Raw genomic sequence first — 15,171 nt, forward strand, 5'->3', positions numbered from 1 at the left:
CGAAGGGAAAAATTACTCTACACTGCCACAGAGAGTAAATGCTCTCATTTAGCTCTCTAAATGCTTTTAGGGGTTTTAAAATGTAAGAAAAAAAATAAAATATAGGAAAATGGGCCAGTGGTTTTACAGGCTAAATACTTTAATATTATTTACAGAAAATGTCTTCTAGAATTAATAAACAAGGACCTTTAAACTTCTTTTCCTCAGACACGGTAATATATCTCTGTATTGAAGCTGGATCTACTGGTCTTCTGAATTGTCTTGAAATTACATTTGCTCATTTTTTTCTTCTTTTTTTTTTTTGCAGATGGAGGAGGTTATTGATGACATTCTAAGTATGCAGCCCAGTTACGACGATGTTCAAGGATACATGGACCCTGTTCAGATGCCAAACACAGTGAGTAGAGAGAGTCCTCCTTCTAAAAATAAACAGATTTCTTCATTTTCATAGTGTTTTATATGACGCCTGTACTTTGCATTAAGTTAACCTGGAGGTAAAAGACAGAGAGCATCTCTGGCTCTGCAGACCGTAAAACCTTGAGGCATTTTTTTGTTTTAACTGCAGTTTGTTGTAGCGGTTTTTTTTTTTTTGTTTTTTTTTTTACACACATGATTTTATTATAAATGACACAAAGTAAAATCTACAAACTACTTTAACTGTAACTATTCCACATTTTGTCTCAGTACAGCCACACACTTAAATTATTGGGGCTTATTGTCACAGGCGATCAGAAGTAGAAGGAACAGATACGTGGTTTTACAGATTGTTTACAAGCAAATCCTAAAATTCTGACAAGCACTTTTATCTAGGCCCCTTTTCTATGATACCTCTAACTAAAATCCAGTGCAACCGACTAATTAATAAGTCGACGCCCCATTGAGAAATTCATCTCAGTTCAAATGGTGCTTTTTGATGTTGACAAAATTGAAAGCTTTTGAAAATTCATCCAAAATGCTACATGTAGCGGAAACACTGAGCATCACTCAGAACACACCGTCCCCATCAAACATAGTGAAGGCAGCGTACTGGTGTGGTAGTGAAAGAATGGCCTAGTCAAAGACTAGATCCTAAATCTAATTGATTGTTTGTGACAAGATTTGAAATGTATTATTCAGAGACACATTCAAGCCAGTCTGTCAAAGCTTGAGCTTTTACCAAAGAGGAATAGGCTTTAATGTGCAACTATGTTACGTTACAAAATGAGAAAACATTTCAAATGTTTGTACTTTTGGGTTGTGTGCTGTTTATCTCAGAACTGTAGTAGACTAGGATTAGCCTCTTTTTGAGTATTATTTGAATTTTTTCAAATAATGCAATTTGGTTTTGAAACTATGGACTGAGTGACACTTTTAAAACCATATTTTACTACTTTAACTCCCTTTTAAGCCTCCTTGGATGGGTAAAAAAGAAAACAATATTATTTATACTACGTAATTGACGTTTCCTTTTTTTTCTTTAAAATTTCATTTTCAAGCGACTTTTATGGCTTTTTTGAGCCCAGTGAAAAAAAAAAAACATCATATAATGAGATATTGCAAGTCAGTTATTAGTATAAAGAGTTTGAACTCTTATATTACAATAATTACCATATTAGTGATGTTTGCTATTTTTGGACATTATTAGGACATTATACCACAGTATGTTAATCTTTCAAAGCAGCCACTGAATGTTCCTCCTTTCACTCAGCATGTACCCACAGTGTCCAATCAGTTATATCTTCATGCAGCCATAAACAAAACCACATAGACAAACAAAGTGAAGTGCACGAAACAAAGTGTATAATTGGCTTAAACACTAAACATTCCATCCGTAAACCGTGTTGGACATAGTTAGAAATAGCCAGGAAGACATGCCGGGACGAGGACTGTGCTGCGCTTTGTGTCCGAGGAAGCAAACTCAGAAAATTAACAATTAAGCCGCCACCAGTTAGAGTTCAACTTGTTTACAAGACATTCGGAGAGAGGGAGGTGGAGGGAAGGAAAAAAAGGGAGGGAGGGGGTGCATACGGGTGGGGGCGATGAGGACAATTTATGCTGGAGGGAAAACAGAGTGAAAGTCCAGTTGGGGGAAAGTTCACTCCTGTTTGGTGGAGAACGGAGGTAGAAGACGAGCCGGAGCGCCGCCGCTGAGGTCATTCTCTTAGCAGCAGTAGCAGCAGCAGCAGAGGAGGCGGGCGCCACAAACCTCTGCATGTGCCGCCCGAGCCCAGGAGAGAAGAAGAAAGCCCCCCTCGGCCTTTATAAGCAAAGGAGTGTAGAATGAAGGAGATGAATAAGACCTATGCCATTGTGGAAGTTATTGAAGGAGAACAGATTCAGCTGGTAAGATAACAAAGCTCTCTGACTGCTTAAACATGACTTTGATTTAGATCTCAGGCAGTGGATTGTCCTTTTCTTATGCTGCATGTTAAGAGTTTGGACTTCTGTCGGCGATGCATCAGCATATTTTCACACGAGCATATTATTGGATGTTTTTTTCCCCCCTGCATTTCAGATTCTCCTCATTCCATTTCGTATTGTTGGATTTCACATCTCAATTTGAGCTTAAATCAAAGCAGGCTCTGATACTGTGTGTGTTCAACCTCACTAACAGCTGCGTGGAGACAGAAACCCACATACACAGCGGTGGCTTTATCTCCCTCCGTCCTGTGCGGTTGATTGGTTTAATCACTTAAACTTTGTCTTTGTGTATGAGTCTGTGCTGCACTGTGTGATTAGATTGGTCAGCACACACCAATCAATCTCAGAGTCTCAAAACATGGCTGCTGAAGAGCTAAGTAGAAACTGCATATCAGTATGTTAACTGTGTGCTGGATAGGTTCCAGCTTACCCGGCCTCTCTTTATTCCCTTTAATGTCAGAACAGTGAGTAAAACTCACCTGCTAATCCTGATGGGGATTAAGACAGCAAATTCCTTGGAATTCTTGGAATCTTTTAAACTTTAGCAAAAACTGGGGGACACCACTGAATGCCAGGCACAGAGAGAGTGTTTTGAAAGTCTTCGAGCAGACGGTGACACGGGCTCAGAATTAGCTGCTAATTAAACGAGCAGACTCTTGGGATTTCCCGATCAGAATGTGCGAAGTGAAGTGCAGAAGCACGGAGGAACAGGCTGAGATGGAGCGTGCGTTTTCTGGCATCTGCCGTCTGCAGAAATAATGTTAATATGACCGGTAGAAATAAAAGTTTTTTTATTGGGATTTTATTGTGTGTGATGATGCACTAATTTGTCTTAAACATTAACCTGAAAAAACATCGGATTTGCCTATAAATGAATAGCCACGCTGTTGGATGTCGAATTTAATTTGTTAATAATCGATTTATGCTTTCTTTTTTTTTTTTCTTTCAAGCCATTTTCCACACCTTCACAGCTCAACTTTCTAATAATTTGAAGCGTTTTGTTTATATTAGTATTGAATTCTTTCAGCCTAGTTGCAAAACTTCAGAAATACCTGTTTATGTTTATGTCTGTGAATGTGTTTAATCCTCCAGCTCACACAGTAGCTTACAGATTAAGTTATCTTTCTCCTTGAGCTCTTTATCTGTCAGGCCTCATTAGTAGGGCCACATTCGTCCCTACTGCTTTAGGTCAGTCTGAAATGGCTCCTTGACGGGTCTAAAACTCATTGACTCCGTGACCTGCACAATTAAAAGGAAATGAGTTCTTTTTAATAGTCCTCACCGAGTTAAATCTCTGCTGTTATATAGCGTCTAAAGTGCAAGATATTGGAGTTTGGAGCACTTCGCAGGTGTAAATTCAGGAGCAGGAGAAGGCAGAGGAGGGAATCCGGTCATAAAAGACAGATAAGGTTGATAACATGATTGTCAATCATTGCTGCGCATTTGGCAAGCTGATCTCAGGTGTGATGTTATTGCATTACTTGCTGCTGTTTGCGCTTTACAGCACAATAAGCACGAACACTGACTCCATAAAAGTATTTTACAAGTTGCAAGAAGCCGTGAAAGATTTCTTGGTAGGGAATAACATATTGAAACTGAAGTGCAGACGGATGAGATTATACTTTATAGGGTACTCTTTATGTTGTATTTTGTAAACTTTAATCTGATTGTAATTTTACACTATAACACAAAAATATATTGAAATAGTAGCATCGTTTTTCACACATCTTTTTTAGAAAAAGACTGAGCCATTACTTGCGTTGATGCAATGAAATAGTTATTTTTCAAATGCTTAGTATTTAGACATGTTTTCTAAAAATAAAGTGTATGTCTTTTTGTTTGTGCTCCGCTTACTCCCAGCTCCCGCTTTCCAGCAGCCACCTGGACGTCTACACAGGTCCTGGGATGAAGGCGCCGACTATCGGAATGACAAGCAACTCCTGTCCCGCCAACCTGACCATCAAGCGAGAACTGTCAGGTGCGACCAACTGAGTTTTAAAACATTTCGTTCTTTACAGATGATGTAAAAGTTGTCGCTCTAAGAACCATGGTGACCCTTCCTGGTAATCTGTGACATCTTTTTTGTGCCACTTTGACAGCCTTTAGTTGATTACTTTTTGTTTTTGCTAAGACACAGAAGCCCGTGCGCTGGCCAAGGAGAGACAGAAGAAAGACAACCACAATCTAAGTAAGTATCTTTGCACTGGACGCATCGACAGCGACAGACATGCACAGCACAGTTGGCCTCTTGCACAGTTTGCTACAGCTTTATGCTGATTTAGCTGATATAGTGTAACAAGTGGGTGGATAGTTAACTTGATTGTTTCTGCTGTTCTAGCACTTAAGAGTAATTGCCTGTGACTGTTTGTGACTCTGTGTGTCTTTGTGCTTTTTCGTATGATTCATCTCCAAAATGCAAAAATGTTTTTCTGTTTCTGTCTCTTTGCTCTGCAATAGTTGAAAGGAGGAGAAGATTCAACATTAATGATCGAATCAAAGAGCTGGGCACCATGATTCCCAAAACCAATGACCTGTGAGTGTCTTTCAGTTTGCTTTGTTTACAGGAACATCTCAATAAATTACAATATTATCAAAAGTTAAATTCATATTACATTCTGTACTCAGAGAGTGATGTACTTTCCAAGCATTTACTTTAGTTGGTTTTGATCATTCTGACTCTCAGCTAATAGAAACCCAAAGTTTTTCTGAAATTCAACATATTACACAAGACCAATAAAAAGGGATTCTTCGTGCAGGGATGTTATCTTATGGCCATGTTATGGCCTACACAGTCATTGGGAAGCATACTGACATGACATTTATACAGCATACAGTTACCTACGCCCTCCTTGGTGTGGGACTGTAGCTACAGATGGTCATTACTGAGGAAGGAACCTATTAATGGAGAAATCAAGTGAAGGGGAAAAAGTGTATTAGAAAAAAAGAAACAACAAGGACAACTGCAGACTTGAGAGGAACCCGAATCAAAAATGTTTAGGAAGAGGAGGACAAATCACAAGACATGAACTGCAGTAGGTGTGAGAGCTTTGAGAGCCACAACAACAGATCTATACCCGACTTGGGCAACCACGAACAAAAAAAACCTAATGTCTGCTGTTGAAACAATCTCATATTAAGTTCAAATCGTTGCAAATAACAATATTCAGTGTTTGAGTGTCAGTAGTTTGCTGCGACTGCCTACCAGCAGGAAATAGTTATGTTTTGAATAATTAGCCTTCAGCCATGTTTAACTTAGCTGCCATTAGCTTTAAGAAAACAAGGCATTTCATAATGTTTTTATGGCTATTTTATGTCATTTAGTGGAATGAAAGAGAAAGAAAATAACCTTAAAAGACTCAACCTTGGTTTTAGCAGTCTGAACTCTGTAATCAGCTTCAGCTGTAGCATGCGTGGCCTGTGCATCTAAGTTAGATGCTTTAAATTTAGATGGACTAAATTTTTCATGCAAAGTCACCATAAAAAAACACACAATAAAAACTCTTAAACTGATCATCCTAAGCTTTTACTGCCCAGATACCACTTACTGTAAAAAGTGTTTCGAAGGATGAAGTGGCTTTTGTCTTGCTATATCAGTTGGGAACCAATTAGCTGCTGTGCTAGCTCACAATGTGGACGACTCAGGTCAGGCCTTTGAAAAGGTCGCACTGCTTGGTAAGGGGTTTATTGGGGTGTCTTTTTGCTCTGGTTTGAGCAGGCAGTCAGACTCTATAAAACTGCTGTTTCTCGGTTCTGGAACTAACATCGGTTGCCATTCATCTCCCTCGGTGTAGTCGGCCAGCGTCAGTTGTTTTGGGGAATCTGTAATTGTAAGAATTTTTCTGCAGAATTCTGAGCATACCAGGATAATGGTTTATTCCTATGGGCGATCAATCCAATACAGTTACTTGCGTTTTGGCCCAGAAGCGCCAAAACCCAGAGTTTCTAGAGTGGAGATACAAGAGCATATAATACAACATGCTCTTGCATTATATTCAAGAGCACATAATACTCCTGCATATAATATACTGTAATACCCTTTTATTGAAGTGCATATACATACAAGAGAAATTTTTGTATTAAAAAGATTCTTATTTTTTTTATTGGTCTTATGTCATTTTGGATTTTCATTAACTGTAGGCTACGTTAATCAAAATGAAAAGAAATAAAAGCTTGGTATATTTCATTCTATGTGGAGTGTTTTTGCTTTCTTAAATTACTGAGTAAATTATTGAACTTCATCATATTTAATTTTTTTTTTTCGAAGNATATAGTGAATATATATATATGGTTCATTTTTTAGTTGAATTACTGAAATAAGATGTTTTTAATGATATTCAGATTCACTGCGTGTCAGTGGATCCAAAGGACATATGAGTAACCAGCTGTGTGTACATTCCTCTGTTTGCAGCGATGTACGTTGGAACAAAGGTACTATACTGCGCGCATCTGTAGATTATATCAAACGCATGCAGAAGGATGTGCAGAGATCCAGAGAGGTGGAAAATAACTTCAAAAGGATGGAGATGGCCAACAAACAGCTTTTGCTACGTATCCAGGTGAGACACTTAACAGAAATGTGTAAACAAGAAAACAATGAAGGCGATATTTGGGATGACGTTTGATTTTGCTGTCAACAGGAGCTGGAGATGCAGGCTCGACTACACGGCCTGCCAAGCAACTCCCCATCTGCCCTGAACCCGAGTGAAATGATGCCTCCTTATATAAAACAAGAGACCAGCCCAGAGCAGAACTTTTCTCATGCCCAGGCACAAGTCCTCCACCAGTCCCAGCACATACCCCACAACCAGGCTCATCCCCAGCAGCACCACTTCCTCCCCCAGACCCACCTCCATCCTCAGAGCCAGCTCCAGCCTCAGGCCCGGCAGCTGCCACAGCTCCCACAGCACCTCCCACCCCAACAGCCCATCCAGTTCCCAGCCGTGGGCAGCTCCCAGCCCTTTGACTTTGTCCAGTCACTGGACCTGTGTGATGGGATACATGGATTCTCAGACGGCATGTCGGGGCTGGGTGACCTAGGTGGACTGGACGTCCAAGGGAGGAGAGGCGAGCTGGGTTTCTTGATGATGGACGAGCCTTTGTCCCCCATGGGTGGAGACCCGCTGCTGTCTGCCATGTCCCCTGAAGCGTCTGTCGACTCTAGCCGTAGATCCAGCTTTAGCATAGAGGATGGAGACATCATGTAGAAATGTAGCGCGGTTGCTGTAAAACTGTAAACAGCATCAAACAAAAATAAGAAAACCCCAAAAATATATACAAAAAATAATTGATGAATATTTACCAGGTCCCAGCATCACACACACTTTGTGGTACAGTTATCTCTCTTCAACGATACAGTCCAAACCAGTGGGTACACCAGTCTCACAGACGTTGTTAGTCAGAGCCGGCCCAAGGCAAAAACAAACTAAGCTGTTGCTTGTGGCCTCCAGGCCAGCAAGAGGTACCCATAAGTATTTGGATTCTTAAACAGAACATTGATCTCAAATCCTCAACATTTTCTTGACTCGTTTAGAAATTCAAGAAACTCGACATGTGCACTATTTGTTATAATTTATTCGTAGTTGCATCATCACGTTATTGATCACAATTTAATGCCAGTAGTTAAATGTTGCCAGCTGCTGTTTGTGTCTGTGCTAGAGTCACATTTTAAGAACAATATAACTATTTAATATAAAAATTACAATTATGCCTCTTTAGTCATCAAGAGTCAAAAGTGCCACAATTCAGTACATCAATAAGTTGCACAATAACTTCATACAATAGATCATTTAAATAAAACAAAAGAAATCACATGAATTAATTAAATATCAAAACAATTTAGAAACAAAGGTAGTTTAAAGTTTGTATACATTTTATGTCAAAAGCAAGTATAATGGAAGTCTTTATTTTATTCCATTGTACTATGAGGCGGCATATGGAAATTATATTTATCCGTTACCTTAACAACACTGCTCAAGATTTTACTCATATGCCTCCATTGGAGCTATTTAAAGTGAACTGGAGTGGGGTCCAAATCAGATTCTGCATTGGGCCGGCTGTGTTTAGAGTAAACATTTTGCGCACACACTCAAGTGCCTGCAAGTTGATCTGTACAGCTCGAAGCTTTACCTACCAGGCTGAGCATTTCCAGTACTGAGCCAACACACAGATCACTTGTGCAGCATATTTAGCCTTATTTGACTCTGAATCCTATCTGAGCAGAGGACAACACCAATAGTTAATTAGATTGACGGTATCGGATGCGAGAGCAAATGGGGGCATTGTCTCACGTGAACGTTATTTGCCCCCCCGCACACCTCCCTTGCACACCTCTTTTAATAACCGTAAACGTTTCGGTGTATGATAGTTAATAAAATGGAAATAGCTTTATGGTCCTGCATACATAATTCATCCTGAAGGGGAAGCAGTCTTCTGACATGGCTGCTCTCCTCACTTTGCTTTTCCACATTTTTGCTTTGGCCACACATGTTAGGTGTTGATAAAGATCTGAGTTGGCCCTGATGAATTGGAGGGATCTCTGGAGGAGTTCACATCTTATGATTCAGTTTAAAAAGATAATTACTCAGTGGGTGGGTGGAAGAAGTCTTCAATACACTCTTGGTCCTGCATGCTTTCAGCACAGCTTGCTAAAGTGAGTGGCTACCATTAGTACGTTTACTTGCTGTTTTGATTTGACTTGAAACATATCCTAATGCGGTTTCAGTTAATTGTGTACAGACGAAACTTACGGCTTCATAAAACATAACATTTTATGCGCAGTGTTTCAGATCCTTTCTTTTTTTTTTTTTTTTTTTTTTTTCCAACTGACTGCACATTTTGCTGGAGGTGCAAATGCCATAATCACAGACAGTGTAACAACGACCATTATTGGGAGCAAAGTCCAGTCCAGGATTTCAGTACTGATCAAACACGTTGATGGAAAACCTGATCCGATTCTTGGGATAGGATCCAGACATCCCCAGTCAGGACCTTCACTCTGACACTGTCAAGTTATGTGAAGTAATGAAATTCTTTGGATGATCTGAAAGCATTAACTTTAACTTATGAGAAATTTGTCAAAAATACTCAGGTATTGTAACAGAATGCAAAAAAAAAAAAAAAACAGCATTTGTTTTGATCACTCAGTTGTTTCAGAGCCATGATCCACACACCCTTGTGTGCCTTTTCATTTACTCTTCTGCCTCTTTTTATAGCATGTTTTTATACATTTTGGGCCGTACGCAGCTAAGATTTTATAATCGCATTCAACCATGCCTTTCTTCTGTCTGCTTCAGCTAAACTATGCAGTTTCCGGGGGATAAACGTAATTTTATGTATGGAGTTTTAAAGGTTTGTGAATGAGGTCCAATGGGAAAGGCAGGTGAAGTTAGGTTTTAATGAAGGACAAATGTGAAAGTTTGGTCATGCATTTGTAACAGTTTTGTAAGCACAGAATCAGAACATATGCACACAAACACACTCTTTAGAGAAACGTGTAAAGACTATGATGCGGTACAGTCTTTACGTGTTCATGCAGACGCGGACGGCTGCGGAGACGAACCTCGCGCCACCTCGAGGTGATCCATCGCTCCGGCCGTCACGGTGACGGTTGAAGCAGGTTGAGTTTGTTGTGTCTCTGCTTGAGTTTGACTTTAATTTGTTGTCGCTTTTGATCAGAACAGGTGAAGTTGGGACAAAATGCAAAATAAATTAAAAAAAAAGATCATTGATAATGATTTTTTTATGTTGACCTGTGTTCTTTATTTTAGAGTTTGTCATTTATTTTATTTGTTGAAGCACTGGAATCTCTATTGTTTAGACTTTGTAAAAAAAAAATATTTCAGATGTCGTATACCACTATGCCACTTAAATGTATTTTATTTGTATTTGTTGTTTTAGTTCTATTTCAATTTTATTCCAAGTACAGTTTGGGAAACTACATCATCAAGTGTTCCACAACAAACAAAAAAAAAGTAAACGGTTTATAAACTTCTGAATTTCAAATAATTTTAAAAATGATAAGATTATGTACACTTGGGACAAGATTTTTTTTTTATATGATTCAAATTATTTGTTTTTGGTCTGCTTTAACTTTTACTTTTGGCAGATAAGAGATTAAACATGATTCCGTGATTTGACTGAAATCTAATGACTTATTTAATGAATGTAAAGTTTTAAGTGGTTCTGGTTGAACTGAAAAAAAAAAAAAACCACATCTGTGACTCCTAGAAATCCCAGAGGCCAGTATCTTTGTGTCTCTATGGTTCTTTATCACTGATTCTGCATCCACTGTTGTCCAGAAAAGGACTTTTTTTTTTATTCTACACTAATGTTGCACAGTCACCCAGACCACACTCCAAAGAGCTCATTTGTTATTTGATGTAAATTGCTCTGCAGAGCAACCCAGCAGAGAAACGTGGTTCTACTAAAAAATATAAAATGTTTTTCCAGAATCAATCCTCCGAGTTGTGATTTGTTTGTTGTTGTTTTTTTCAACTTGTAAGACCTCCTGTAATTCAAAAGACACAAGATTGAAAGCTGGAGTGTCTTCAGTCCAACATCTGTTAGTCCTTGTCCTTTTTACACACTGAGCTGCAAAAGTAATCACACCCATTTAATTAAAAAAAAGAAAAAAAAAACAAAGATCAACCAGTGTATTTTATTGGGAATTTATGAGATAAGCACAAAGTAGTATATTAAATTAGAAAAATGATACATGGTTTTTAATTATTTTTTATAACTAATTATGTAAAAAGTGCATATGTGCCTATCTCCTCCCAGAGTCAACAATTTGCTGCAACTACAGCTGAAAGTGTTTTGCATCTACAAAATTAATTTTTTTGCCCACACTCCTTTGCTGAACAGCTCCATCTCATGTTCTTATCCGTCAATATTATTTTCCCACACATTCCCACTCTCGGTTGTATTTGAGTCATTCTAGCTCATACTACATGGATGAATTATTCCACTGTAGCTGCAAAGTAATCTTGTGCTTTGAAATCTTCATTTTAAACCTTTGCCTTTCTCTAAGAGAAAAATGAGGGGGTGGAATGAATATAAATATTTGTAAGTTATATACTGATGAAAAAGTGAGTCATAAAATAAAATGACAAACATCTATTTTTTTTTTTAAATACAAGAATGTAAATCAACAAAAACTCTCATAAATGAGAAAATTTCTTCAAATTTTGTGGTGAAATACTTTAAAAAGCCTTAGCTTCACATTACCCATTGCAATCTTTAACCAATAAAGTGAACTACAGGTTTCGCATACAAATCCCATCATTTGTGTCCATTATATTTTCTGCTAGAGATCTCAAGTTTCTCTTCATATGATGCTACATGGTTTGTCCAGCAGAGGGCGTCAGAGCTTTACAATAAGGAACACCAACCAGTTTCCTCCTCGTGTTTTCTGACAGCTGCTTCCGCAGCAGTCACAGAAAGGCCTGAGTCGATGTGTAATTAAACCTCTTTTTTAATGCAACACTCAACATCAGATTCCTGCATATTCTCGATGCAAAGAAGGGCACGAATCAGAAGAGTCGTATTTAAATTTAGCTGTTTTAAATCAAACACCACAACACCACCAGTCCAATCTAAACAAGAAAGCACCAAGGTTTTTGACAAAATATGTTGTGCTCATATCAGGTCAAGTTTAAATGAGAGCTATCTTCTGGAGTTCGCCCATTATAACCTCTCCTGCAGCTCGTTCCATCATCTCCTGATGTATTAGTCCGCCGCTGCTTTGGGATGATCCATATACCGTCTAACTGCCTTTCTTAAGTTAAATCAGGGTAATCTTTTCTCTCATCCACACACTCGCTTGCTCACACACACACACACACACACACACGCTCCCTGATAGTGAGGAGCACGCTGGAGTGCAGTGATGGTGTCTGCAGCCCATCCACAGTCCTATTCTCCAGGGTCTTTATGATGCTAATGTACTTCCCGCTCTAATAAATCCCTGTAGAGCTGCAAAGAGTAGATCTTATGGCTCACTCTGATCGCCACCTTTTCGCCCATCTTTCCTCTTCCAAAGACACACACACACACACATGCACACATGCGTCGCTACAGAAATGCCTGCCTTGCACTTCTACTAACACTTGGTTGGCTGTTTAGCGGGAAGGAAAGAGGGGAAGGGTCGAGACAAATCAAACATGAAGGGGCAATTTAAGAAAAGTTGGCTCAGGAAAGCAGGCTCTGGCTTTGGCTGAGAGCGCCGGGATCCGAGGAAGAGAGGAGACGCTTTGAGGAGGAGTAGTTACTCATGGCTTCCTTTTTCTATATGGAAGGAGCCTCTTCTGAAGTGAGCACCTCACCGCCCTAGAAAGGCATGAGGGAGAGGGAAATGATGAAATAAAGTTCAGCAAGGAGTGAACAAGGTGCTTCATTCACAGCCCAAACCTCTAATGCAGGGAGGCAGAATGAAACTTTATCCTGCGCTCTGACCAATACCTTCCTTTTCATCCTTCTTCTTCCTTCACCAACATGTCGCTTTCCAGCAGCCCCCTCCCTGCGTTGCTGCTGGGCTTGGTGTGTGTGAGCGTGTGTGCGCGCGTGTGTGTGTGTGAGTCCTCTCCATATCTCTTGGGAGCAGTGTGTCACTCAGCTCGAAGCCCACGAAAGAGAGGTGAAAGAGGGCTGATTGAGCTAATTTAGCCCCTGGATGGGAGAGCAGGAAAGGCCTCACCCTCTGCTAATAGACAGACATCAAAATGGAGATGAGGAGGAAGAGAAAGGGGAGGGAGAGAGGGACTATAAAACGGAGAAGACGTTTTGATGGATTTATATCTTCTTCTTTTTTTTTTTTTTGTCCAAGGCGGCTGAGGAGAAAACTTTTATGAACACAGAGTGACATTGTGAAGTTGGTAAAGGTTTATGTGAGGTGCCAGGAATTAAAACATGCTCATAATACTTATTGATCCGTCCCCCTCCATTAAGATGCCCTCAATCACGTTCTTTGGGTGTAATTTCTCCTGACTGGGGCTGGTGAACGTATATCCTCAGAGTGACACTCCGACTGCAGCGCGCGCCATAAATTGGACACACTTTTTGTAGCTTCCGTAAGACTTCATGGCCTTCGATCAAAAAGTGTTTAATTAAGATTGCGTTGCAGCTCTCACCGGCTCCATAATTCAGTGACTCCACACTTTGTCCTTAAGTTCAAGGAAATCTGTGAAACTTGGCTGTGCGTTTATAGTTTTACGCGAAAGAATTCATGTCCTTTGAGGTTTAATCTCACTTGGCCATTGTGAATTCACAAATTTCTGCGTATCGTGTTGTGAGTTTATCTGATAGACAAGCACAAAACAGTAGCTATTTGTGAAGTGAAGTTTTTCTAATGTTTTTTATTTTTTTTAAATGTTCAAACTCTCTAAATCAACAAAGCCTCTGTCCCCGTAGGCACATCATCAAGTCTTTAGAGTGTATTTGTTCCAGTTTTGCTCTTTCCAAGACACCTGACAGTCGGATAGATTTGATGGAGAAGTTTTGCCACATATTTCCACTTGGATTAAGGTTTAGATTTTATGTAGACCAGCCTACACTATAATTCAGTGATGCCTGAAGCAAAAAAAAAATAAATAAAAAAGTTCAGTTTTAGTTCTGATTAGACCAAATCACTTTCTTCCACATGAATGGATTTGTAGAATGCCTGACAACAGCAGTCCTCTACAGATTCTCCTACCTGAGCTGTAAGTCCCTATAGCTCCTCCAGAGGTACCACAGGTTTCAAAGTTACCCTCTCTTGTGAAAGCAATCATTGCCAGGCCATGAAGGCAAATACAGCATCTAAAACGACCAAAGGGGTATTAATACTTTTTCCACCTAAACTTTCCTCTCTTGTTACAGTCTCGGGGAAAAAAAAAAGCTCACAAAACATACCCTAACACCTCCATCCATTTACACACATCCGTTCCCTCTGACTTCGACTGAACAATGTGTCCACACACCTCCTGTCCTTCTTCATTCCCACTTCCCCTGCCCCTCTTTATTCTTCTGCTCCTTTTTTGCCCATCTTCCTCTACATTTTTAATACTCTCCGCTGACTCCTCTCAACCCTTCGCACCTCTTTTCCTGAAAGGGGAAAAAAAAAAGAGCCCAAATTGGCTGGAGAGATGAATAATGTCCCCACCATTAGCGCGGTAGCATGGACGGATCTGTCCGTTCATGTGTGCGGAGGGGAAGATGAGCTGCAGGAGAGGTTAGGTCCGGGGGGGGCGAGGGTATTTATCATTCTTTCTAACTTTTGCAGAGGACGAGCGACAAAGAACATGAGGATGGAACTTTGCAGCATAGACTGGCTGTGTGTTAGTTAATTGAAGCAGTTTCAGTTTAAAAATGAAAGAGAAATTGTATGAAAGCCACACAGAGAATTCATTAAAGCATCACTTCTTTATTAAAGAAATCTAATTTCTTACCAAAATGAAGCTTAGGTACGCTGGTCTTTTATTCTTCCCTGGATGCTGAAAAGCCTCAACTCCTTCTTCTTCTTTTTTTATTTTTTATTTTTTACATCACCAGTAGGGGGAGCTAGTGATCCACACACAGCTCAACACACGTGTTGGCGAGGAGACAAACAGGGCCTAGTAGCTGACACTTCCCAGCGTTGAGAAATGAATATGTTGTTTGGTAATGCAGCGAATGTCATCGTCTGACAGAGGGAACATCTGTTGCAACCTTTGTGAAATTAAGACGTGGTGTCATTCCTTAAATTCCAGCAGACAGCTGCCCGGGAACGTAATAGGCCAGCTTTTTGTTCTGCTCTCT

General features: G+C 39.8%; 1 protein-coding gene across 5 annotated transcripts in view; it reads left to right on the forward strand.

The window, feature by feature from the left end:
- Positions 1-10,370, forward strand: part of tfeb (transcription factor EB) — a 36,507-nt gene extending 26,137 nt beyond the window's left edge. For 4 of the 5 annotated variants that reach the window (XM_008409261.2, XM_008409264.2, XM_008409262.2 and 1 more), the window contains 6 exons: positions 308-397; positions 4,261-4,378; positions 4,532-4,588; positions 4,858-4,933; positions 6,809-6,956; positions 7,038-10,370. In XM_008409261.2, the coding sequence (XP_008407483.1) occupies positions 308-397; positions 4,261-4,378; positions 4,532-4,588; positions 4,858-4,933; positions 6,809-6,956; positions 7,038-7,604 (1,056 nt within the window). In that variant the 3' untranslated portion in view covers positions 7,605-10,370. The remainder of the gene's footprint in view (positions 1-307; positions 398-4,260; positions 4,379-4,531; positions 4,589-4,857; positions 4,934-6,808; positions 6,957-7,037) is intronic. The other variant, XM_008409265.2, reaches the window with a different exon arrangement.
- Positions 10,371-15,171: the final 4,801 nt, after the last annotated feature.

This window comes from Poecilia reticulata, linkage group LG5, assembly GCF_000633615.1.
Source record: "Poecilia reticulata strain Guanapo linkage group LG5, Guppy_female_1.0+MT, whole genome shotgun sequence".
Taxonomy (NCBI): Eukaryota; Metazoa; Chordata; class Actinopteri; order Cyprinodontiformes; family Poeciliidae; genus Poecilia; species Poecilia reticulata.